Source organism: Sminthopsis crassicaudata, chromosome 3 (genome assembly GCF_048593235.1).
Source record: "Sminthopsis crassicaudata isolate SCR6 chromosome 3, ASM4859323v1, whole genome shotgun sequence".
Classification (NCBI taxonomy): Eukaryota; Metazoa; Chordata; class Mammalia; order Dasyuromorphia; family Dasyuridae; genus Sminthopsis; species Sminthopsis crassicaudata.
Window position 1 is genome coordinate 604,478,681 of NC_133619.1, and position 25,831 is coordinate 604,504,511.

The 25,831-nt window shown below is 49.3% G+C and overlaps 1 protein-coding gene and 1 long non-coding RNA gene across 2 annotated transcripts in view; one reads left to right on the forward strand and one right to left on the reverse strand.

Moving 5' to 3' along the window:
- CRYBG2 (crystallin beta-gamma domain containing 2) overlaps positions 1–12,541 on the forward strand; it is a 43,228-nt gene extending 30,687 nt beyond the window's left edge. Inside the window, 8 exon segments of the mRNA XM_074302555.1 lie at positions 131–154; positions 5,353–5,465; positions 5,881–6,010; positions 7,604–7,743; positions 8,181–8,304; positions 8,583–8,741; positions 12,104–12,263; positions 12,348–12,541. Coding sequence (XP_074158656.1) covers positions 131–154; positions 5,353–5,465; positions 5,881–6,010; positions 7,604–7,743; positions 8,181–8,304; positions 8,583–8,741; positions 12,104–12,263; positions 12,348–12,436 — 939 coding nt within the window. The 3' untranslated portion in view covers positions 12,437–12,541.
- A 1,490-nt stretch (positions 12,542–14,031) lies between these two features.
- On the reverse strand, positions 14,032–18,333 carry LOC141563924 (uncharacterized). The gene is made up of 2 exons (XR_012488540.1): positions 18,197–18,333; positions 14,032–14,405 (listed from the first exon to the last, which is right to left on the reverse strand). It is a non-coding gene; the product is annotated as an uncharacterized LOC141563924 (long non-coding RNA).
- Between the last annotated feature and the right edge of the window lie 7,498 nt (positions 18,334–25,831).

Sequence of the window (25,831 nt, forward strand, 5' to 3'; positions counted from 1 at the left end):
GAAGGGCCCAGGAGGGACAGCTAGGGATGCTTCCTGTGGAGCTTGGGGGCAGCTGCTGGTTGTGCTGGAACTCTGGGGAAGCTTGGAGGCCCCAGTCCTCCTGATCCTCTCATCTCTTCCAGTTGGGGAGCAGAATCTACATTTTGTTTCTAAGGTAAGGACCTTAGAGGTAAGGACGGGGTCCTAGCTGGGGGGAGGGGAAGGGCCAGACTAGCTTCTCTTCTCCCCTGTTCCCCGGCAGTCTCCGGGCCCACCTGTCCTAACTGTCCCTGAGCAGAAAACTCCAGTCCTCTCATCCACTTCCCTTTGCCTCCAGTGCTGGGTGTGCCCCGGCTCTGATTCACTTGTCTGCTCTGTCTTGTGGTGACCTCAACATCTGCTCCCTGGGGATCCCTTATCTTATCTATACCCCTGCCTGCTGGTCCTTTCCACCTGGGGCCTCCCAGGAGGCTCAGCCTCAATGTGTCCCCACAGAACTCCTCCAAACCACCCTTTCCCAAAGTTCCTTACTGTGGTCCACACCATCACCATCAGCCTTCCAGTCACCTAAGATCCTGGAATCACCTCAGCCCTTCCCTCTCCTTAACTTCACATCTTCAGCCAGATGCCAAATCCTTTCTTCTCCCTCCCTTCCCCCTTCTCTCTCTCTCTCTCTCTCTCTCTCTCTCTCTCTCTCTCTCTCTCTCTCTCTCTCTCTCTCTCTCTCTCTCTCTCTCTCTCTGTCTCTCTCTCTCTCTCTCTCTTTTCTTTCTTTCTCTTTCCTCCCATCTCCTTCCCTTTCTCCCTCTCTCCTTCCTTCCTTCCTTCCTTCCTTCCTTCCTTCCTCTTCCTTCCTTCCTTTCTTCCTTTCTTCCTTCTTTCCTTTCTTCCTTCCTTCCTTCTTCCTTCCTTCCTTCCTTCTTCCTTCATTTCTTCTTCCTCCTTCCTTCCTTCCTTCCTTCTCCTTCCTTTCTTCTTCCTTCTTCCTTCCTTCCTTCCTTCCTTCCTTCCTTCCTTCCTTCCTTCCTTCCTTTCTTCCTTCCTTCCTTCCTTCCTTCCTTCCTTTCTTCCTTCCTTCCTTCCTTCTTCCTTCCTTCCTTCCTTCTTCCTTCCTTTCTTCTTCCTTCCTTCCTTCCTTCCTTCCTTCCTTTCTTTCTTTCTTCCTTCCTTCTTTTTCCTTCCTTCTTCCTTCTTCCTTCCTTCCTTCTTCCTTCCTTCCTTCCTTCTTCCTTCCTTTCTTCTTCCTTCCTTCCTTTCTTCTTCTTCCTTCCTTCCTTCCTTCCTTCCTTCCTTCCTTCCTTCCTTCCTTCTTCCTTCCTTCCTTCCTTCCTTCCTTCCTTCCTTTCTTCTTCCTTCCTTCCTTCTTCCTTCCTTCCTTCCTTCCTTCCTTCCTTCCTTCCTCTTTCCTTCCTTCCTTCCTTCCTTCTTCCTTCCTTCCTTTCTTTCTTTCTTCCTTCCTTCCTTTTTCCTTCCTTCTTCCTTCCTTCTTCCTTCTTCCTTCCTTCCTTCCTTCCTTCCTTCTTCCTTCCTTCCTTCCTTCCTTCCTTCTTCCTTCCTTCCTTCCTTCCTTCCTTCTTCCTTCCTTCCTTCCTTCCTTCCTTCCCTCTTTCCTTCCTTCCTTCCTTCCTTCCTTCCTTCCTCCTTCCTTCTTCCTTCCTTCCTTCCTTCCTTTCTTTCTTCCTTCCTTCCTTCCTTCCTTCCTCCTTCCTTCTTCCTTCCTTCCTTCCTTCCTTCTTTCCTTCCTTCCTTTCTTCCTTCCTTCCTTCCTTCCTTTCTTCCTTCTTTCCTTCCTTCCTTCCTTTCTTCTTCCTTCCTTCCTTCTTCCTTCCTTCTTCCTTCTTCCTTCCTTCCTTCCTTCTTCCTTCCTTCCTTCTTCTTCCTTCCTTCCTTCCTTCCTTCTTCCTTCTTTCCTTCTTCCTTCCTTTCTTCCTTCTTCCTTCCTTCTTCCTTCCTTCCTTCCTTCTTCCTTCTCCTTCCTTCCTTCTTCCTTCCTTCCTTCCTTCTTCTTCCTTCTTCTTCCTTCCTTCTTCCTTCCTTTCTTCTTCCTTCCTTCCTTCCTTCCTTCTTCCTTCCTTTCTTCTTCCTTCCTTCTTCCTTCCTTCTTCCTTCCTTCCTTCCTTCCTTCTTCCTTCCTTCCTTCCTTCCTTCCTTCTTCCTTCCTTCTTCTTCCTTCCTTCCTTCTTCCTTCTTTCCTTCTTCCTTCCTTCCTTCCTTCTTCCTTCCTTCCTTCTTCCTTCCTTTCTTCTTCCTTCCTTCCTTCTTCCTTCCTTTCTTCTTCCTTCCTTCCTTCTTCCTTCCTTCCTTCCTTCCTTTCTTCCTTCTTTCCTTCCTTCCTTCCTTTCTTCCTTCCTTCCTTCCTTCCTTCCTTCTTCCTTCCTTCCTTCCTTCCTTCTTTCCTTCCTTCCTTCCTTCCTTCCTTCTTTCCTCCTTCCTTCCTTCCTTCTTCCTTCCTTCCTTCCTTCCCTCTTTCCTTCCTTCCTTCCTTCCTTCCCTCTTTCCTTCCTTCCTTCCTTTTGAACTCAGGCCCTCTTGACTCCAGGGCTAGTGCTCTATGCATTGCACTCACTTCAACTCTTATTATTTTGAACTCCGTGACATCTCTCACATTCTTTCCTTCTCTTCATTCACAAGACAACTACTTTGATTTGAAGCCTCCTTCACCTTCTTTCTTGATTATTGCAATAACCTCCTAATTGATCTCTCTTCCCTATTCAGTCCAACTTCTGACGCTGCTGAAATGATTTTTCCAAGTTATAGGTTTGACCATATCACCACCTTAACTCAATAAACTTCCGTGTCTTCTTCCTATTACTTCTAGACCAAATGCAAATCCTTTTGCCTGGAATTCAAGGTTCTTTATAATCCATCTTCTTTTCTAGCCTTTTCGTGTTTATCATAGGTTTACTCTACCTAGGGAAGTTGGCCTTTCACTGTCACACATATTTACCATCTCCCACTTCTGGGTCTTGGCCCAGTCGGCGCTCCATGCTTGACATCCCCCCCCTCTCACCGTCATCTCTTAGAATCCCTCATCTCCTTCAAAGGTCACACGCCGTCTCCTACATGAGGTTTTTGCTTACCCTCCCAGCTCCTAGCATTCCTTGCTTTTTTACATTTAGCATGTGATTCTATGTGTACACACTGTCTCATGTAACAGAAGGTAAGATCCTTGAGGAGAGGGGCAGGTTTAAAATAGGTTGTTTTTAATCCTGAACTTAAGAGACACCAATAAAGGAACCTTTATATATAGATAGAAGAGCAGGGAAAAGAGGAACATATATAATATTGCAGGTCCTATTACATATTAGAATTAGAAATTGAGTGGATGCCCATCAGTTGGGGAATGGCTGGATAAGTGATGGCATATGAGTGTAATGGGATTTTATTGTTCTATAAGAAACAATCAGCAGGCCCATTTCAGAAAAGCCTGGAGAGATTTATATGAACTGATGCTGAGTGAAGTGAGCAGGACCAGGAGAACATTGTACACAGCTTCAACAAGATTATGTGATGATCAACCGTGAGGGACTTGGCTCTTTTCAACCACGAGGTGATTCAAGGCAATTTCAATAGACTTGGGCTGGAGAGAGCCAGCGCAGCCAGTGAAAGAATAATGGAGCCTGAGTGTGGATCAAAGTATAGTATGTTCACCTTCTTGGTGGTGGTGGTTGTTGCGCAGCATGACCAATGTGGAAATATGTAGAAGAAAAAATGTGTCACTTGCTTTTCTTGGGGAGAGTCGTGTAGAGGCCGGAACTCTGGAGAAGTATGCTTAAACAAGGTGTTAACTCAGTGGAATCGATGAGATGATGTTCTCTAGTATACATGTATACTTAGTACTTAGTATGGTGATGTAATGGTTCTCTAAGTTCACACACATCCAATATGCTGTAATGATCTAATTACAATAAGGTGTATAAGCACTAAGAAGGACTGGAAGAGAGACTTTCTATCTTTGTCCTCGTGGTGGCTCTCCTGCCTTCATCACTTCTCCACCTAAAGACCAAGGCCTGTCTGAAGGACCTCCAGAAAGCAAGCTTGAACACCACAGAGTGGTTTTTAGGGCTTGGCAAAGAGTGGGTACAATAAGTGTAAGTTGATTGATTGGTCATCCACTTTGTGTTCGGGGAGCCCAAGGTGGCCCATTCCACTTAGGGACAGCTCTGATTGTCCCAAAATTTTTCCTTACCTTGAGCCCAAATCTGCCTCTTTTCAGTCTAAGACCTCTTTGCCGTTTCTCCGTCATGACAATGCATTTACGCTGCCTGTCCCCCCTGCCTGAAACTCTGTCACTCCTCATTACCTGACCTACCCGGCTTAGTTTAAGCCTTAGCTACCTTCTGCAAGAAAGGGATCTCATCACAGCTGATCATCACACAGTCTTGCTGTTGCTAGTTACCTTTTCTTGGTTCTGCTCACTTCACTCAGCATCAGTTCATGTAGGTCTTTCCAGGCTTTTCTGAAATCAGCCTGCTGATCATTTCTCATAGAACAACAGTATCCCATAATATCTCTTTCTGGGAGGGGCAGCTAGATGGTGCATCAACCCTGGAGCCAAGAGGACCTGCATTCAAATCCAAACTCAAACATTTAACCTAAATAAGTAGAAGGAGAAGGAGGAGAAGGAGAAGGAAAAGGAGAAGAAAAAGGAGGAGGAGAAGGAGAAGAAGAAAGAAGGAAAAGAAGGAGGAGGAGGAGAAGAAGAAGGAGGAGAAGGAGAAGAAGAAGGAGAAGGAGGAGGAGGAGGAAGAGGAAGAGGAGGAGGAAGAGGAGGAAGAAGAGGAGGAAGAAGAGGAGGAGGAAGAAGAGGAGGAAGAGGAGGAAGAAGAGGAGGAGGAAGAGGAGGAAGAAGAGGAGAAGGAAGAGGAGGAAGAGGAAGAGGAGGGAGAAGAAGAAGGAAGAAGAAGCCGCCTTTCTGGGCCCTTCTTGATTTTGATGCCTTCCCCAAGAGACATGATATGCTATTTCCATAGCTATTTGATGTTCTCTCTCATGAGACTGTAACTTCCTTGAGGGCAGGGATTCTTTTGCCTTTTTGTGTTTTTTCTGTATGCTTAGTACGGAGGCTGGCATATCGTAGGTGATTACTAAATATTCGTTGACTGACCATTCTTCTACCATCGTTCTTAGCTCTGGCCTTCAGGTACTGTTCCCCCACTATCTTTCCCTTTCCTCCTCCTTCACTATCTCCTGGCCTGAGTTCGAATCCTGACTGTGTCACTAACTGCCCCCATGATCTTGCAGAAGTCATGTCTTCTCTCTTAAGTCTCCTTGTCTGTCAATGAGGTGATTATGGCTGTGTGTTCTCGGGTCTAACGTCCCATGTTCTATGGGCCCTGCCCAGCTCTGACAGGATATTCTCCCTGTTCCCAGATTCAGCTCTTCTCAGGACCTGATTTCCTTGGGGACCACATCTCGTTTGAGGATGACCAAGCCTCTTTGCCTTCCTCCTTCCAGCCTCAATCCTGTCGGGTTCATGGCGGCAGGTGACAGAGGGGGACCCTGGGAGAGGGAGCCATACTTTCAGCTCGGGCCCCAAAGGGCTGGTTTTGAGGGATGGGGTGAGGAGGCCTTCCCAGAGTTTATCTCGAGACAAAGGCAGCAGAGGTAGAGAATGAGAGGAGAGACGTCCCGGAGAAGGAGACTCCGGTGCTCTTCCTTCCCTGCTTTCCCTGGAGTTTGATCCCCGTACACAAATCAAGCCATTCTTTCCTGAGTCTGACTTCAGTACCTGCTACTGAAGGGCAGACCTGACTGGACTGAAGGGTAATAGAGTGAAGGCTAGCTGGACTGCAGGCTTAGGACTGAAGAGAGCCCTTCTCTGGGCCTGAGCTGGGAAGGACTTCTTGGGTGCTCCAGAGGCTGAGATGGCCAGACTGAGACGCCTCCTCACCCCTACAGCTGGATCCTGTTTGAAGAGCCGGGATTTGAGGGGGAACAGCACGTGCTCTCAGAGGGAGAGTTCCCAACCCTTACAGCCATGGGCTGCCTGGCCTCCAGTGTCCTGAGCTCCCTGCGAAAGGTCCCCCTGGTGAGTACCCCCTCCCCTCCAAGGTCCCCACTGCCCTCAGGAAAATGATGTCACAGCACATGCAGAGCTGGGAGTCACAAGAACTGATTCAGTCATGTGGAGCCATTTCCTCTTTCTTTAGGCCTCAGTTTGCCCACCTATAAAAAGAGGAGGCTGGATTAACTGAGATGTAAGTTCCATTTCAATTTCAACATCCCGGGTTCTAAGGGCTCTCCCAGCTCTGACCTCCCGGGTTCTAAGGGCCCTCCCAGCTCTGACATTCTGGGTTCTAAGGGCTCTCCCAGCTCTGACCTCCCGGGTTCTAAGGGCTCTCCCAGCTCTGACCTCCTGGGTTCTAAGGGCCCTCCCAGCTCTGACCTCCTGGGTTCTAAGGACCCTCCCAGCTCTGACATTCTGGGTTCTAAGGGCCCTCCCATCTCTGACCTCCTGGGTTCTAAGGGCCCTCCCACCTCTGACCTCCCGGGTTCTAAGGGCCCTCCCAGCTCTGACCTCCTGGGTTCTAAGGGCCCTCCCAGCTCTGACCTCCTGGGTTCTAAGGGCTCTCCCAGTCCTGACCTCCCGGGTTCTAAGGGCCCTCCCAGCTCTGACCTCCTGGGTTCTAAGGGCCCTCCCAGCTCTGACCTCCTGGGTTCTAAGGGCCCTCCCGGCTCTGACATCCCGGGTTCTAAGGGCTCTCCTGGCTCTGACATCCTGGGTTCTAAGGACCCTCCCGGCTCTGACCTCCTGGGTTCTATGGCTCCAATTTTGAAGGGAGCCCTACTAGGAGCAGTCTCATTCCTCACCCCCAACTTCAGGGAACCCTGCTTAGAGGAGATGGAGCTAGACCACAGACTTGGGCCAAAGTTAAGGCTGACTGAAGGAAGCCTTGAAACAGTTTGGGGCTAGAGACGGGGCTTCCATTGGAGTAAAAGGCGCTGCCTGGGCCAGGGGTCAGCAGACCTTCGTTCTTGGTTTTGACCAGTGACATTCTGGGTGACATCTGACCACTCCAGACCGGCTCTCTCTCCTGCAAGGGAGTGGCCTCTGCCTGAAGGCATTCTGCAGATAATTCCCCAGTTTTGACAAAGCGCTTCTCTCCTAATCATTCTACGAAGTGCCCGCTACAATAAAGCTGGAGCCGCTGCTGAAGATGAGGGCGTTGACGATGATAGCTGGCCTTTATGCAGTGCTGTAGGGTCTGGAAAGCAGGCAAAGCAGCTCAGTGGGCAGATCTCTAGAGCTGGAGGCATGAGTTCGAATCTGGCCTTAGACATTTACTACCTGTGTGACCCTGGGCAAGACCTGTCATCTCTGTCTGCCCTCAGTTTCCTCATCTGTAAAATGAGATAATAGCGATTTCCTCCCGGGGTGGTCGCGAGGATCAGATGAGCTGCCATTTGTAAGCACTCAGGACTGGGACATTGCAAGGCCTTTAAAAATGTTTTCTCCTTCCCTTCTTTATGCTCGCAACAACTTTGGAAGAAAGCCACTACTGTTATCCCCATTTACAGATAAGGAAACTGAAGCACACAGCCCCATAAGGACGGTCTGGAATCAAATTTAAATCTTACCGGAAACGCGTGACTAGCGTCTGACTCTGCTTCCTTCCACCAGCATTTTTCCGAGCCGTCCGTCTTCCTCTACGGGCTGGAGTGCTTTGAGGGAAAGGAGATTGAGCTCAATGGGGAAGTCCGGAGCCTTCAGGCGGAAGGCTTCAACAACCATGTCCTGTCCATCCGCATCAAGGGGGGCGTGTGAGTCAAGGGGGCTTGTGGGTGTTGGGGGAGGGGAGGACATAGGGAAGGAAGCCTTCAGGAGAAGCAAAGGACGAGAGGGAAAACGAGCTGGCGGCCCCAGGAGGAGGCTGGGGGAAGACAGGACCCTGAGGCCTGGGGAATCCCCAAACTCGGAACATCCAAAATATTCTCCTGCTGCAGAAGTTCCCTCCCCCCTTTTAAAATCGCAGCAGCCAGATCTACTAAAAAACATAGTAGGCACTGATTAAGCACCTGCTGTGTACCAGGTACTGAGCACAGGGGATAGAAAAGGAGACAACCCAGACTGACCCGTTCCCAGACCCGGGGGAGCCGGATCTGAGGCGGGGTGCTTCCATTGTGATGACAAAGCTCTGACCTCCATCCCGCCATTTCCTCCTTCCCCCGTGCTCCTGCCCGACGGTCCCGGTTCCCAGCTGGGTGCTGTGTGAGCACAGTGATTTCCGAGGCCGCCAGTGGCTGGTGGGAAGTGCCGAGATCACCAACTGGCTGACCTACAGCGGGACGCAGAGGATTGGCTCTCTCTACCCAATCAAGCAGGTGCGCCAGGGGCAGGCGCGAGCTGGTTGTCTGCGGGACGTTTGCTGTGTCTGGGGGGGTGAGGGGGTCTTCATGGCGTCTCTCTCTGCCCCTGCCCCCAAATGAGTCCGGGAGCTGGTGCGGGCTCCCCCTGTGGGGACCGTGCTCCCAGAGGTGGGGGGGACGGGCCGCTGGAGAAGGGAGCCTGGGCTGGGGCCGCCTCCAGGAAGGCGAGAGGAGGCCTGAGGGACCTGGGAGACGCCAGGTCCGCCTTCCTCACCCTCTCCCACTTATCTTAGCGCCGGGTTTATTTCTACCTTCGGAACAACGGCCTGGGCAGGTGGCTGGCGGTGCCCGAGGACGTGGAAGACATGAAAGCCGGCAGGGTGGTGGTCTCAGAGGCCCGGGCTGGGGGCAGCTGCATCTGGTACTATGAAGATGGACTGCTGAAGAACCAGGTGCGTGCGGCGAGGGGCAGGGAGGTGGCAAGGAAGGCCGCTGCTCAGGCCTGTCCCAGGAAGTGCCCAAACCCATGAGAGAGCCAGACAGAGCCAGGGCAGAACTCCCTCTGCGTGGGCTTGCCAGAGCTTCTCCTTAGCCATGGAAAAGACGGGGGGGCTGTTGTATCAATGGGTGATGAACTTAGACCAGCGACTCCCCCATCTGGGACTCAGTCCTCCTGTATAATGAGGGTGCTCAAATAAATCATCTCTAAGGGCCCTCCCCGCTCTGACCTCCTGGGTTCTAAGGGCCCTCCCAGCTCCGACATCCCGGGTTCTAAGGGCCCTCCCAGCTCTGACCTCCCGGGTTCTAAGGGCCCTCCCAGCTCTGACCTCCTGGGTTCTAAGGGCCCTCCCAGCTCTGACATCCTGGGTTCTAAGGGCCCTCCCAGCTCTGACCTCCCGGGTTCTAAGGGCCCTCCCAGCTCTGACCTCCCGGGTTCTAAGGGCCCTCCCAGCTCTGACCTCCCGGGTTCTAAGGGCCCTCCCAGCTCTGACCTCCTGTGTTCTAAGGGCCCTCCCAGCTCTGACCTCCGGGTTCTAAGGGCCCTCCCAACTCTGACCTCCCGGGTTCTAAGGGCCCTCCCGGCTCTAACATCCTGGGTTCTAAGGGCCCTCCCAGCTCTGACCTCCTGTGTTCTAAGGGCCCTCCCAGCTCTGACCTCCGGGTTCTAAGGGCCCTCCCAACTCTGACCTCCCGGGTTCTAAGGGCCCTCCCGGCTCTAACATCCTGGGTTCTAAGGGCCCTCCCAGCTCTGACCTCCTGGGTTCTAAGGTCCCTCCCAGCTCTGACCTCCCGGGTTTTAAGGGCCCTCCCGGCTCTAACATCCCGGGTTCTAAGGGCCCTCCCGGCTCTGACCTCCCGGGTTCTAAGGGCCCTCCCAGGTCTGACCTCCCGGGTTCTAAGGGCCCTCCCGGCTCTGACCTCCCGGGTTCTAAGGGCCCTCCCAGCTCTGACCTCCTGGGTTCTAAGGGCCCTCCCAGCTCTGACCTCCCGGGTTCTAAGGGCCCTCCCAGCTCTGACATCCCGGGTTCTAAGGGCCCTCCCAGCTCTGACATCCCAGGTTCTAAGTCCCCTCCCAGCTCTGACCTCCTGGGTTCTAAGGGCCCTCCCAGCTCTGACATCCCGGGTTCTAAGGGCCCTCCCAGCTCTGACCTCCCGGGTTCTAAGGGCCCTCCCAGCTCTGACCTCCCGGGTTCTAAGGGCCCTCCCAGCTCTGACCTCCTGTGTTCTAAGGGCCCTCCCAGCTCTGACCTCCGGGTTCTAAGGGCCCTCCCAACTCTGACCTCCCGGGTTCTAAGGGCCCTCCCGGCTCTAACATCCTGGGTTCTAAGGGCCCTCCCAGCTCTGACCTCCTGTGTTCTAAGGGCCCTCCCAGCTCTGACCTCCGGGTTCTAAGGGCCCTCCCAACTCTGACCTCCCGGGTTCTAAGGGCCCTCCCGGCTCTAACATCCTGGGTTCTAAGGGCCCTCCCAGCTCTGACCTCCCGGGTTCTAAGGTCCCTCCCAGCTCTGACCTCCCGGGTTTTAAGGGCCCTCCCGGCTCTAACATCCTGGGTTCTAAGGGCCCTCCCGGCTCTGACCTCCCGGGTTCTAAGGGCCCTCCCAGGTCTGACCTCCCGGGTTCTAAGGGCCCTCCCGGCTCTGACCTCCCGGGTTCTAAGGGCCCTCCCAGCTCTGACCTCCTGGGTTCTAAGGGCCCTCCCAGCTCTGACCTCCCGGGTTCTAAGGGCCCTCCCAGCTCTGACATCCCGGGTTCTAAGGGCCCTCCCAGCTCTGACATCCCGGGTTCTAAGGGCCCTCCCAGCTCTGACATCCCAGGTTCTAAGTCCCCTCCCAGCTCTGACCTCCTGGGTTCTAAGGGCCCTCCCAGCTCTGACATCCCGGGTTCTAAGGGCCCTCCCAGCTCTGACCTCCCGGGTTCTAAGGGCCCTCCCAGCTCTGTCCTCCTGGGTTCTAAGGGCCCTCCCAGCTCTGACATCCCGGGTTCTAAGGGCCCTCCCAGCTCTGACATCCCAGGTTCTAAGGGCCTTCCCAGCTCTGACCTCCCGGGTTCTAAGTCCCCTCCCAGCTCTGACCTCCTGGGTTCTAAGGGCCCTCCCAGCTCTGACATCCCGGGTTCTAAGGGCCCTCCCAGCTCTGACATCCCAGGTTCTAAGGGCCTTCCCAGCTCTGACCTCCCGGGTTCTAAGTCCCCTCCCAGCTCTGACCTCCTGGGTTCTAAGGGCCCTCCCAGCTCTGACCTCCTGGGTTCTAAGGGCCCTCCCAGCTCTGACCTCCCGGGTTCTAAGGGCCCTCCCAGCTCTGACATCCCGGGTTCTAAGGGCCCTCCCAGCTCTGACATCCCGGGTTCTAAGGGCCCTCCCAGCTCTGACATCCCGGGTTCTAAGTCCCCTCCCAGCTCTGACCTCCTGGGTTCTAAAGGCCCTCCCAGCTCTGACCTCCTGGGTTCATCCATTCATTTGACAAACATTTCTTACACATGAGTTCTGCAGAATACTGTGCAGAATAGGAACTGGGGCCAGTATGAAGATCAGATAAAACATGGTTCCTATTTGGGAAATCAAGCAATCTAGAAGCATTCATTAAGTGACAACTATTTGCTAGTGACTGTACTGACACTAAGGAGGGGTGGGACAAATACAAAAGTGAAGCAGCCCCTTCCCTCCCAGAGCCAACATTCTGTTGAGAGAGAGGTTGTTCTACACCACAATCAGTGAATCAGTAAAGCATTTATGAAGTGCTTACTGTGTACCAGAGACCAGTATACAAAGAAAGGAAAAAAATTGTCCCGCAAGGGCTTTGCATCCTTTTTGGGGAGATGACCTGGAAATAAGTAGGTACTTACACACTTCATGTGGAAGAAATGGAAGTCGGGCTCAGAGGGCAGCCTGAGGAGCAGGGATATGTTGGGGGGCAGGCAGGGAGGAAGGGAACCGAGGTAAAAGGGGCGCCCCTTGCAGAGATGACACAAGCCCAACTCTTCATTTTATGGTGGAGGACCCTGGGGCCCAGAGACGGGGACTGGCTTGCCCACACAGGCGGGTTTTGCGGTAAGGGCTTCTTTCCGGCTGTATTCTAAGGGCTAACAGTCTTTTTTTGCCCTGAAGAAGTTCCTCCAGGTGCTGATGTTCTGGACCTGGGGTTCTTTTAGCAGGGACATTATGCTGCTTAGTGTGATTAGCTAAGAGCCCGGCTCCGAGCAGGGCTGGGAAGGGGGTGGGCCTTCTGCGGTTGGGAATGTTGCCGGACACGCACCAGGGGCTTGCTTAGCCCTTGGGGCCTCGGATGGAGGGTGTAATTGCTTCTTGGGGGACCAGGTGGCCCCAACAATGAGCCTGCAGGTGATCGGGCAGCCCAGCCCCGGGTCCAAGGTGGTGCTTTGGGCCGAGAGCCGCCAGCCCAGACAGACGTGGAGCATTGACAGCTCTGGGCACATCTGCAGCGAGATGTTCGAGGACAAGATCCTGGATGTGAAGGGTGAGCAGGGAGCCGGGGAGGGGGCACGCTCTGGAGCTCGTCGGCCATGGAGCCCTCACTAACTACCTTCCCGTCTCCCTCCAGGTGGCCGGGGCTATGATCGGGACCACGCTGTGCTGTGGGACAGGACTGAGGACAGACCTTCTCAGATCTGGGATGTCCAAGTGCTCTGAGCTCCTGCATCCCACAGGGCTTGGGGGGGGTGGGAACGGGGGTCTGAACTGGGCCAGAGGTTTGTACAGATACTGTTTTTGTAACATAAGATGTTTTATAATGTCTCCCTGGCTCTCTTTGTGTTGGTAAGTCTCTGTAACTAGAATTTGGAGTTCTTTTCAGGTAGAATTCTCCATTTTCTCCCTCCCCTCTGTCCCATTCCTGCCCCTCTCATCCTTTGGCCGGGGGAAAACTCTTAGGAGGAAGGGGACTCCTTTTAGCCACCAGAGGGCACCCACAGGGGACAGAGAAAGCAGGGAAGGAGAAAAGGGAGGAGAGAGGACAGAAAGAAAGGGAAAGAGGGAGAGAAAAGAGAGAAGAAAAGAGAAAGAAGGATGGGCAGAAAAGTGAAGAGAAGACGGGGAAAAGGGGAAAAGGGAAGAGGGGGAAAAGGAAAAGAGGAGAAAAAGAAGGGAAGAGAGAAAAGGGGGGGGAAAGGAAATGAGAAGGGTTAAAAGAGGGAAAAGGGAGGAAAGAAAAGGAAGAAGCGTAGCGAGAAGGGGAACAGGAGAGCTTGGTTTCTACTCTTCTCAGAGGAAAAGGCTGCCCGGCCCTGTGTGGGTGTGGGTTGAGGGTGGGTCCGGAGATACCCGACCCAAAGCTTTCTCTCCATCCTTCCCTTCTTCTCGTCAGGGGCCCTCCACCGGATACCAATTCTCCCCTCCCCTTGTACCAGAGGAGAAACTTCAGGATGTGGTGGGGTCCTGTGGGACCTGGGACGGTGACTGCCTCCCTCTCTAGGGAGCCCAAACCCTTGCCCTGAGAGAGAAAGCCAGGAAACCACCTGGGGGGAGAGATGAACAGAGTCTGTTTGGGGACACGAGGCTCCAGTCAGCATGGGACAAAAGAGAAGTAGGCCCAGAGGCTAAAACGGTCAGTCAGCATATGGGGGGGTGTTGGGGGTGAGCCAAGGGTTAGGGAGGGGAGAGAGAACCAGGCCAGAGGGTAGCCAAAGCAGGAGGCAGGCCGTTATTCCCCAAAGGCTTAGCCTGTGATCACCTCCTCTTCCTCATTTCCCCACCCTTCTCGGGGTGACCAGACGGGAGGAGGTGAGGGGACAGAGGCCGGGCTGTCGGGATGTGCCCCGGGCTCCCTCTGTCCGTGGGTATGGCTGTTTGGCAAGGTTCCGGGCTGAGTTAGGGCTCTGGGTGGGGAGGAAGACACTGGTCCTGGGGTCAGAAAGCCAGAACTCCCAGTTCTTGACTCTGCCCCTAATTCACTATCTGAGCTTGGCCAACTTCTCAAGGCTTCAAGAAAATGAGAACACTGGACTAGAAAATCTCTCAAATCCCTCCAATTCTAGCATTTTGAGTCGGGGGTGGGTAAGGGGTCTTGCAGCTGACCTGGGAGTCTCCAAAGCTTCTCCCTCCATCTGGAGAGTTTGGGGAAAGGGGCATGGCTAGGATAGAGTGAGCCCCCAAAACTGGGTGGGGGCAGGGAAGGAAAGAGGCCTCTCTGGAAATGCTATCAGAAGGCCCTTAGCTCAGGGTGGGGAAGAGTGGGCCTAAAAGGGGTCCCTGCAATGGCATAGGGGCGAGTCAGGAAGATCACACACTCAGGCTTTAATGGCTTTATTGAGTCAAGCAGGTCAGTGCTTTGCTCTCTCATCACTAGAATCCTTGGAGTATGGAGCAAAATCAATCCATGCCCCTAGCTGACAGGTGCTATCGTGGGCATGGGGGCTCCTCAGGGGGCCATGGGATGCTCAGCGGAGGGCTGCGGGTGCTGGGAGGGAAGGGCCCCGGAAGAGGGAGCTTTCAGGGCCAGGGCTGCTGGTCTCCTCAGTCTCCATCCCAGGCCTCAGTGTCACTGAAGGAGGTAAGTGAGGACTCCGGTGAGGAGGAGGATGCTCCAGGGAAAGGGTCCATGGAACATCTGAGATGACTGGTTCGTCGTCGTCGTTGGGGTTGCTGATGTTTGGCTGGAGGCCTGCAGAGGACGGACAAGGTTACGTAGTGGGGAGATCCAGAGCCTGAGCCCACGTGCAGCTCCCCAGGACAAGAGGACATTACTATCAGCTGGACCAGAGTCCTTCTAGATCACTTGTGGGAGGTTCCATCCATTCCCCCCAAAGCCCTCCTTGGGAAGAGGGAGAAAGACTTCATCCTCAGATCTTCCATTTTGCTTAAATAATGAAAAAAGGCCTCGAGGGAAAATCCCTTTGGGTTCTTTTAGAAGCAAACACATTTCAAAGTGGGAAAATCCAAAGCAGAAAAAAATTTAGTGCTGGAGGCCCTGAGTTTGAAACCTGCCTCTCTGCCCACATAACCATGGAAAGTCACTTCTCTAAGTCTTACATTTTTATCTATAAAATGAGACTGTTGAACTAAATCATTTCCAAGGTCCCTCACAGCTCTAGATTATCAGGAAATTTGGGAGAGGTCAGAGCAGAAAGACACTTGGAAAGGGTAGAGTTCAAATCAACTTAACAATTTTTAAAGAATCTATTATGTGAGAGGTATTGAAAATATAAGATTAAAAAAGTCTTCATCAAGAAGTTTACATTCTACTTGGGGTGGGAAGGGAGAGACAGAGACAGAGACAGACAGATTAACAGACAGAGAAAGAGAGATACAGGGACAGAGAGAAAGAGAGAGAGACAGGGGAAGGAAGGGAGGGAGACAGAAGGGGAGGAGGAGGAGGAAAGACAGCATTCACAATTGCTAGGTTCAGGGAAGACTTCAGGAAAGTGATAGCTGAATGACTGTAAGCTTGCTTTCCATCACCTCCTTAGCACAGTGTCTTAAACACGGAAGTTTTAATATAAATGCTTATTTAATACATTAAATATTTATATGATATAAATTAATATAAATAAGTAGTTACTGAATTTAATTGAAAGAAGGTAAAGATTCTGAGAGGCAGAAGGAACAGAGAACAATAAGTGCCTCCTGTGGACCAGGCCCTGGTTTGACCTCACATGAATGCCTTCTAGGTAGGGGCTATTATCTCCACTTTACAGTTGGGGAAACTGAGGCAAACAGGTTAAGTGACTTTCCCAGGATCACACAGCTCAGTTTCTGAAGTTCAACATTGCAGAAATAGGGCACAGGGCTCTTGGAAAGGCCTGGGGTAATTGTTCCGTTACAAGGGAAGTACATGAGAGAAGAATGAAGAGGTCACTGGAGGCCACACTGGAGATGATCCTGCATGCTCAGCAGAGTCATTTGCACTTTATCCTGGGAGAAACCACTTTGAGCAGCAGAATGATTAGACATCAGAGAGAACAGAAGAGCTGGAAGGGATCAGAATACACAAATGAACTTGAGAAATGCCTTAATTAACAGATGGGGAAGCTGAAGCCAAGGAAGGGGAAGTGGCTGGGATACAGTCACATAAACTGAAGCCAGGACTCCTGCACCTCCCAGCTGGGCCTCTGAGGAGAGGAGGGAGGAGCGTTCTCAGTCTCTCTCACCTTCCTTCCCCCCTTCGCCCACATATGGTGAATGGGGGACCCATTTCCCAGGCGTTCTCTACCTCCCCTACAAAGGAGCATCCTAGCCAGTGGAAGGGAACGGAAAGAGAGCAGGGCTGGGAACCCGGAAGGCTGGGTGGGCCCCTTTTCTGATAACTGCAGGTAGCATTTCCCTTTTCTGAACCTCAGCTTCCTCATCTGTAAAACGGAGCCACTGAACCAGAAGGTTCCTACAAGTGCCTGCAGTCTCAGTTTTAGAGCCCAACTGGGGCTGGGACTGAGTTATGGTTCTCTAACTTCCTAAGGTATATTTTCCTACTGCAGTGGCTAACGAAGCAAATGAGGCATTTATACTTGTGGCAACTGGGTGGGTACCCTTGGGGAAGGGGGGTATTGAGGAGGAAGTAGTTGTAAGTGTCCCAAGAATCTGTCCATCAAGTCCTGCTCACTCCCCTACTCAACAACCATTTAATCCTCCTTCTCTCCCCAGTGTATCCCCAGTGATACAATCCCATGAGGTTCAAACTGTTGGGCCACCCAATTTAAACCTTACAGGAAGGGGAGAGGAGATGGAATATGCAGAAAAGTATGGCATAGTGGATAGAGGATGGGCCCTGGGCCCAGGAAATGTCATATTCCCGAGTTCAAATCCAGCCTCGGACAATGACTAGCTTTGTGACCCTGGCCAAGTCACTTAACCCGGTCTGCCTCAGTTTCCACATCTGTCAAATGAGCTGGACAAGGAAACAGCAAACTACTCCAGCATCTTTGCCAAGAAAATGGAATCATAAAGAGTTAAACGTGACTGAAAATGATTCAACAACCCCTTTACGTCATAGAAATCAGGTATAAAGTAACCCACTCCAAGAACCCTTTGGCCAACTGTGAGGACTCCAGCCTGGTTCCAAAGCTGCAGGGAGGAGAAGAATCCCCCTTTTGGTTCAATCTAACCCAGGAAGTTTTGTTTGGTTTTCAGAGGCAAGGGAGAAGCCTGAGTCTCCTTTCTCAACTAGTGTGCAACTGAAGCTGCTACTCAGGGCTATTCAGTCTGGACATTTTAACCCTCTCCTGGGCTGCCCACCTCTGCTTCATTGAACTGTCTTTGGCCCTCTTGCAGATCAAAACTCCCAAATTCCAGAGATGCGCCATTCTTAGCCTTCCCCCTGGCCCAGCAAGGATGATGGACATGGACCATCACAATGGACTGAATCTGGGATGCACTATTCCCTACCGGACTCCCAGGGGTCTGGGGATAGATTTCAGGGGTCTATGAACTAAGCCAGAGGGGGGAAAATCACAACAGCCTTATTTCCACACACTGCTAGTTGAAATCAAACATTTCCTACAGTCATTTAAAAGTCTTATTCTAAGGAACCCACCAAACTGCCGAAAGGGTCCATGGTACAAAAAAAGTTAAGACCGCCTGAGCTGAACAAAGATGACATCTTTTGGTGTTGGAAGGGATGTTAAGACTACAGAATGGAATGGCTGGCAGGGACTTTAAGATCATCAGAGTGGCAAATGTCTAGCTTCATGCTTATATTTTATAACAGGGACCTAGAAGGGAAAACAGTTCACCCCACATCTGAGCTGGCACTGGGACCAGCAACCCAGGTGGGGTCTTTCTCAATACAGGGGATCACAGGTGGGGCGACAGGAGGAAGTTCTGCTCCCAACCTTTCAGGCAGGCCAGCCTGGCAGAGGGAAAGGGTTAGGGATTAGAATGGTGATTTAATTGGCCCTGGGCACTCCCTGATGAAGAAATTGCCTCTACCAAGGCAGGCTGTCAGCTTCTCCATAACTGAAAGTCATAGAGTCTTGCTTGAGGGTACCAAGAAGTTAAGTCATTTTGGGGGGGTTTCAGAAGCAGTACTTGCACCCAGGACTATGACATGCAATCAACAGGAGGAGAACCCGAGGGCAAAGGGTTTATCTGGTGGTCTCTTCCCATCGTGGGGTCTTTCTTTAGAGCTGCCTCTGAGGAATATTTCATCCAGAATCTGTCTTCTAAATCTCATAGGCTACTTAGCTCAACTGTTGGCATTAAAATCAGTTCCCCACCCCCTTTGGATTCTCAGTAGGGAGGGAGGATATTACATGCCCTGGATTCCCATCTAATGGTCTGATTTCAGAGTGGAGTGAATGGGCATTAACTGGGTTAATGGGTGGGGGGAAGAGTCTTTTTAGGTGCCAGGCCGTAGGAAGGATTTGGGGGTCAGTCCCCTTTCTCTGGAAAAATTCCACTGAAGTTAGAAATCAGAGTTGTTGAGCATCTTGGATCTGACAGAACAAGGGATGCCCTTACCTCGATCTCAATCATGGCCCCAAGGCAAAGAAGGAGGAGGAGGAGGAAAGCCTTCATCTTGGAGCCTTTGTGCACAGCTGCTGTCCCTGCAGGCTGGATCTGTGAGAAGCTTTTGCCTCAGAAGAGAGATTGTGTTAGATATAGCTGAGGGAGGGGCATGAGCACATGGGAGGGACTATCACTGACTCCTGGTGGGGCAGCAGCAGATCATCTTCACCATAATCATGGATGTCTTCCCCTAAAGTTTGCAAAGCTTTTTACAAATGTGGTCTTATCACCATCCCTGTTTCAGAGATGAGAAAAGGAGAAGCCACGAGGTGGTGATTTGGTCAGGCTCCCATAGCTGGGAAGAATAGGAGACAGGATTCCAGTGTTCTTGGATCCAGGGGGCTTTGGGATACAGAATGGAGCCCAAAAAGTATCATTAGAACTTTGGAAAATACACTGTTGGAACTGAAAGAGACCTTAAAATATAGAATGCTAGATCTAGAAAAGGCTCTATTTTCTGACTTTTCAGAGGAAGTCAGAGTTGGAGGGCCCTTAGAACCCAGGATGTCAGAGCTAGAAGGAATTTGATAGAACCCCTTCATTTTTCACATGAGAAACCTGGGACCCAGGAGAAGCAATGCCTTGGCCAAAGTCATATAACTATTCACTTCGAGCTACAGAATCCTAGAAGGTCAGGGCTGGAATGGCCTTCTGAGACCATTTGTCCAATCATTTCAAATTATAGAGGGAGCAAGTGAAGTCTAGAAAAGAGTAGCACATTGCCCAAGATTACACAGCAAGTGAATGGTGAAGGTGGTTCAAGAACCTGAATATTTTGGTTCCTGGCACAGACATCATCCACCAACAGAGATTTTTGGTAAAAAAGAGAGAATGCTGTTCTCCAATTTGATAAGTGGTCAAAGGATATGAATAGACAATTTTCAGATGATGAAATTGAAACTATTTGTAGCCACATGAAAAGATGGGCTCCAAATCACTATTGATCAGAGAAATGCAAATTAACACAACTCTGAGGTACCACTACACACCTCTCGGATTGGCTAACATGACAGGAAAAGATAACGATGAATGTTGGAGGGGATGTGGGAAAACTGGGACACTGATACATTGTTGGTGGAGTTGTGAATGAATCCAACCATTCTGGAGAACAATTTGGAACTATGCTCAAAAAGTTATCAAAATGTGCATACCCTTTGATCCAGCAGCGCTACTACTGGGCTTGTATCCCAAAGAAATACTAAAGAAGGGAAAGGGACCTGTGTGTGCAAGAATGTTTGTGGCAGCCCTCTTTGTGGTGGCCAGAAACTGGAAACTGAATGGATGCCCATCAATTGGAGAATGGCTGAATAAGTTATGGAATATGAAAATTTGTCACTTAATGACAAATGACTAATATGTATTAGATGCTGGTTGACTCGACTGCCAGGTAACTTGAGTTCCAATTTCATTTCTGCCACTAAATGTTTTCATTTTCTGTGTTCTAAGGGCCTTTTCAGCCTTAATATGGTCTGAGATCCTTTCCATTTCTAATGTTCTATGTCCTAAGGGCCCTCCCAGCTCTGACATTCTGTGTTCTAAGCTCCTTCCTAGTCTGTGTTTTAAGATCTCTCCTAGGATTGACAGTCTGCGTTTTAAAGTTCTTACCAGTTCTGAGGTTCTCTGTCCGTTTCTAGCTCTAATATTGCATGTTCTAGGTTCTCTCCTGATCCCAACACTGTTTTAAAGTCCCTACTAGCATTCTGTGCTCCCTGCAGGTTGATACTCTAGTTTAGTGAAAGGAATGGCCCACAATGAAAGAAACTCAGTGGAATTAGCCATCTTGGGTTCAGAGTAGGAAGGGTCTCTGCAGTACAGGAGTGCAGGAGTTGATTTATATTCTTCACTTCTTCCAAAGGGCCCTGCTCCCCAGGCCCCTAAACACCGTCCCATATAGTATCTGTGCATTTGTTTCCTAAAGTGAAAGGACCTTTGGGTTACAATCAGTTCCATATCCCCTTTAGGCCCTCAAGCTTCCTTTTGATGCTATCATTTGCATGGGCTTTATATAACAAATCTAAAAACAGAAACAGAATCTCTCCACCTCCACTCATTTGAGTTGACCTGGGAAAAGATCTGACTTTTGGGGGCCTATGTGCTTCTTTTGTGACCTCACTCTAGAGTAAGAAGAATTGAGACTTAGAAGGGGGGAAGAAAGCAGGAACAGGAAGTGGGGGTGGAGGAACCTGAGGCTGAGGGGGCTGCCTACTATTTGGGGAAGGAACAACTTGGGCAGAATTAGCTTACTTTATAACCTCCTTCCTCCTCCCCTAGTCAACAGAGATTCCTAAGCTTTTTCCACCCACCCAAGACTGAACCCAACACTTCCTTTCTAGTGTAAAAATGGGTCCATCTCTGAGTGGTTATCATCTGTGAGCTCTTAAGTATGGCCTATTTCCTTTCCTTTGATCCAGACTTAGAGTTGAGAGGTTAGTGTTCAAAGTCCAATTCCAATATTTACTAAAAATATAATTTTGTTCAATCACTTAACTTTGGTGAAACTTTAGTTTTTTAGCTCATTTATATAATACTTTCAGTAAACAGTCAATAAACATTTATTAAGTGCCTACTATGTGCCAACACCCACGCTAAGTACTGAGGATACAATAAGAGGTAAAATACAAGTTCAAGGAATTGACAATCTAAGTTTGCAAGCTGCTTTATGTAGGTCATCTCATTTCATCCTGAACCCTCTACCCACTGTCCCACATAAAAACATTTTTTGTATGCAGCATTCTCCTCTGAGCTTAGTCATGTAACTCTAGTCATATGAGTGCACTTAGTCTGAGGAGGACAATTGATTTCTTCTCCCTTTGATGTTCAGGGGGCAACCTGGAGGAATTTGATGTCTGGTGCTATCACCCAGCATACTTCTCACTCCCAATATCGATTGATATCCACTAGTTTTTACAAAAGGATATTTAGTGAGGACATAAAGCAAAGAGAAAGATCCCAAAGCTCTGGGAAGAGTGGGCTCAAACTTTGAGGAACGTTTGGGGCTGAGAGCTACTGGGCCCTGCAAGTCTCCCTTCACAGAGCCCCACCAAGTTCCTTTTTAGACAGATCACTCTCAAAAGAATGTTTTGGCTGCTGCTGGTTAAGCCCCCGCTGGGATAGGTCAAGCAAGTAGCTCATCAATCAAGGCTGGTTCTTCACCAGATTCAGCTACTGCTACTGTTGACTCAAGCAGTCTCAGCTAGTGACTCAAGTTGCTAAGGGGACCTGTTTCTTCTTCTAATCTTTCAAAGATCACAAGATCATAAGCTGATCTACTCCATCTCTAGAGACTCATTCACTGAGAAAGAGGCACCTGATCATCAGGTTAGAGACAGGGCTTCGGCCTTTCTCCTTAGCTATAACTCCCCTCACTTGAAAACCACAAGGAAGAGAACAAAAAGTGTGGAGGGAGGGAATGTGTGGATCCTCTCATGTACAAATTAAGTTACAACCTTTCACCTTGCCCATCCATCCTTTCAGCTCTGGGAAATTCATTGCCAAGCCTTCCCATGTGTTGAAGTGGTGGAACGCAGGGAAAAACTGTGCATGCTCTAAAGCCTATTTTATTGGGATAGGGATTTCCTAGGAAAGAATCTTCCTTTTCTAGTGTAGATTGACACCTGCTCAGTGTGTTGCCTGAGTTAAGTGATCTGTACAGTGGACAGTTTTCTGATTCTGGAGTTATGAAGACTTTCTTTCAAAACTGGCCTCAGTTGTGTGATCCTGGTCAAGTCATATAAACCCTCTTTGCCTCAGTAAAATGAACTGGAGAAAGAAATGGAAAACTACTCCAGTATCTTTGCCAAGAAAACCCCACATGGAATTACAAAGTCAGACATGAATGAAACAGCTGAACAACAAATTTATTATTATTATTATTTGCACAGTTATACAACCAGTATGATACTTGAACCCAGGCCTTCTTAGCTTCCAGGCCACTTCTCTATTTACTATACCCTGCTGCCTCTTGCCATAATCACAGTAGGTGCTTAATAAATGTTCTTCAAATAGAATGGAATTCTTTGATCCTAGCTTCTTCTGAATCTCTCCAATTTTTATTAAATTTAATTTAAATTTATTAAAATATTAAATATTAAAATGAAAAAGGGCTAGTCTCCTCTATGCTCCAATTGTTGATATCTCCTTTCCTTGAATTTCTCATCACATTTTGTCTCCTCCTCTCCTTTGTAGCTGTCACAGTCTCCACCCAGGATTTAGTTATTTGTGTAAATTTCATTTTATGGCCCTTAGATTGAGAGCTGGATCTGTGTTATATGAGCATTGCTCCCATCGGGCATTTATAGGATTTCATTGTTTCGCTTCTGGTAGGCAAATTGACAAGGATTTGGCTCTCCATATTTAGCTTAGCTGGTCCTCAGATGAAAAATCTGGAATCTTGCTGGCCATATGCACTGAATAAATGTTTGTCTAATGTCCTTGTAAAATGGAATTGTATGAAAGGTTCCAGAAGAACAATGAGGAAGCATGCTTTCTATCTCCTGACAGAGGAAATGGATTGAGGCTGTAGGAGAAGATACTTTTCTGGCAGTCAATGTAGAAATTTCTTTTATTTTGATTATGAATATTTTTGCAAGAGTTTTATTTTTCTTTTTTCCACTTTAGGAAGGGGAAGGAAAGGAAGAGCTAGCAATAGGAAGAAAGAAGGAAAAGAAAGAATAAAAAGGAGAGAAAGGGGAAGGAAAGAAAGAAAGAAAGAAAGAAAGAAAGAAAGAAAGAAAGAAAGAAAGAAAGAAAGAAAGAAAGAAAGAAAGAAAGAAAGAAAGAAAGAAAGAAAGAAAGAGAGAGAGAGAAAGAGAGAGAGAGAGAGAGAGAAAGAGAGAAAGAGAGAAAGAGAGAAAGAAGAAAGAGAGAGAGGGAAGGAGGGAGGGAGGAAGGAAGGAAGGAAAGAAAGAAAGAAGGAAAAAGTCATTGAAATATGTTTGTGAAATACATTGTAAAAAAACAAAGGAAGGCCTGAAGTCATAGAAAAACAGGTCAGATTTGAAAACAATATGTTGAATTTATTAAAAAGAAAAGCAAAACCAGAAATACACTTTTGTACAAAGCCAACGTGGGAGTTTATTTTGCTTGTCTATGCATACTCGTTACAAGGTTTTTCCTGTGGGGATTTTTTTTCTCTTTTGGGTTCTGGGGAAGGGAAGTGGTTTCTAGTAGTGTATAAGGAATCTGTTGGAGGAAGGCAGAGAAATAAATGCTTATTAAAAATAAAATTTCATTTTAAAAAGAGGAAAATAAAACTAGAGGGTTCAACCATGTGACTATTGACATTGGGCAACCACTTTCTTTGTGGTTTAGTTAAATCTGTTAAATGTAAAATAAAATGAGATAATGACAGGAAAACTATCCATAATGAGGGATGAGGGAATGAGGGAAGGGCATAAGCGCCTTCTATGTACTAGGTACCATGCTCAGTTCATCACAGTAGAGACATGTAACTTCATGTTCAAACTTCTGTCTCTGAAAGTGCTTGTTTTAGTTGATGTTCATTAAGAATTTTTAAGAGGGAGGTAAGGATAGTATGGAATGAATTATGAGTTTGTGCTGTGGGAAAAATACTGCATTTAAAGTTGAAATGACCTTATTTTAAACCCCTATTTCTTCTACCTACATGGATGACCTTAACCAACTTAATCCTTTTATTTCAAAGTATTTTCACTTGATGACCTCAAAGACTTCTGGCAGCTCTAGATGGACATTTCTATAATCATACAGGATTGTGGCTTGGTGCCTCTGTTGATTGATGGGTCTTGTAAAATTCTATATATTTCTTTGACAGTATTATAGGAAGTGCTTGCTGATAAATGCTTCATATCAATTACTTCATATCAATTATAACTGACTACATATATGCACCTGATAGAGAATGCATCTTCTAGCCATGTATGTGGGTAAGTGAGTATAGGTTGGGGAGGAAGGGAAAAATATCTTTTTTTAGTTTTTTATTTTCACTAAAAACCTCAAGTTTCACTTCTCTGTCTCATTCCTGTACCTATTTACACCAAGAACAATGAAACTGATCTGGGTTTTGGGGAAGGAAAGTGGTTTTCAGTAGGTCACTGTGGCCTATAAAGAATCCCTTATAGGAAGGCTCAGACCCGGGGACTATCTGGGGATCAGAAAAGGACCTAAATCCTTTACCTCCTTGTTATAAAAAGTTTCCTAAGGTCCCCATTGTTGCCAAATTTGATTTTAAAAAATAATTGCTAAAAGATCAGTTTTAAGGGCCTGTGATAATGGTGGTGGTGGGAAGAGAAACCTAGTTCTGAAAGAATCCCAAATAAAATTTAATACAATTACCAACTCACATTTCCATAGAGGGTTTAACCATTACAAAATACTTTTACTGAAAACAACCCAGTGAAGGAGAGAGTAGAAGTTTTGCCATCCTCATGGTATTGGTGAGGAAACTGAGGCCCAGAGGAGTCATGTGGTTTGCTTCATAGCAACACACATCAGTCTGAGGGGAAGCTAGGCGGAGACATAACCTCACTTCTAGTGATTTCCTCTGTAAAGGGGATCTAGATGGTCCCTAAATTGCCTTTGATCTCTGACATTTTCTGTTCTAAGGGCCCTCCCCCCTCTAACCTCCTGGGCTCTAAGGGCCCTCTCAGCTCTGACCTCCTGGGTTCTAAGGGCCCTCCAGCTCTGACCTCCTGGGTTCTAAGGGCCCTCCCCCCTCTGACCTCCTGGGTTCTAAGGGCCCTCCAGCTCTGACCTCCTGGGTTCTAAGGGTCCTCCCCCCTCTAACCTCCTGGGTTCTAAGGGCCCTCTCAGCTCTGACCTCCCGGGTTCTAAGGGCCCTCCAGCTCTGACCTCCTGGGTTCTAAGGGTCCTCCCCACTCTAACCTCCTGGGTTCTAAGGGCCCTCCAGCTCTGACCTCCTGGGTTCTAAGGGTCCTCCCCCCTCTAACCTCCCGGGTTCTAAGGGCCCTCCAGCTCTGACCTCCTGGGTTCTAAGGGCCCTCCCAGCTCTGACCTCCTGGGTTCTAAGGTCCCTCCCAGCTCTGACACCCTGGGTTCTAAGGGCCCTCCCAGCTCTGACCTCCTGGGTTCTAAGGTCCCTCCCCCCTCTGACCTCCTGGGTTCTAAGGGCCCTCCAGCTCTGACCTCCTGGGTTCTAAGGTCCCTCCCCCCTCTGACCTCCTGGGTTCTAAGGGCCCTCCAGCTCTGACCTCCTAGGTTCTAAGGGCCCTCCCAGCTCTGACCTCCTGGGTTCTAAGGGCCCTCCCAGCTCTGACCTCCTGGGTTCTAAGGGCCCTCCCAGCTCTGACCTCCTGGGTTCTAAGGGCCCTCCCAGCTCTGACCTCCCGGGTTCTAAGGGCCCTCCCAGCTCTGACCTTCTGGGTTGTAAGGGCCCTCCCAGCTCTGACCTCCTGGGTTCTAAAGGCCCTCCCAGCTCTGACCTCCTGGGTTCTAAGGTTCTTCCAGCTCTGACCTCCTGGGTTCTAAGGTTCTTCCAGCTCTGACCTCCCGGGTTCTAAGGTTCTTCCAGCTCTGACCTTCTGGGTTCTAAGGTTCTTCCAGCTCTCAAATCACATGTTTTCTGATCTTATTCTGGCCTTATTTGTCTCA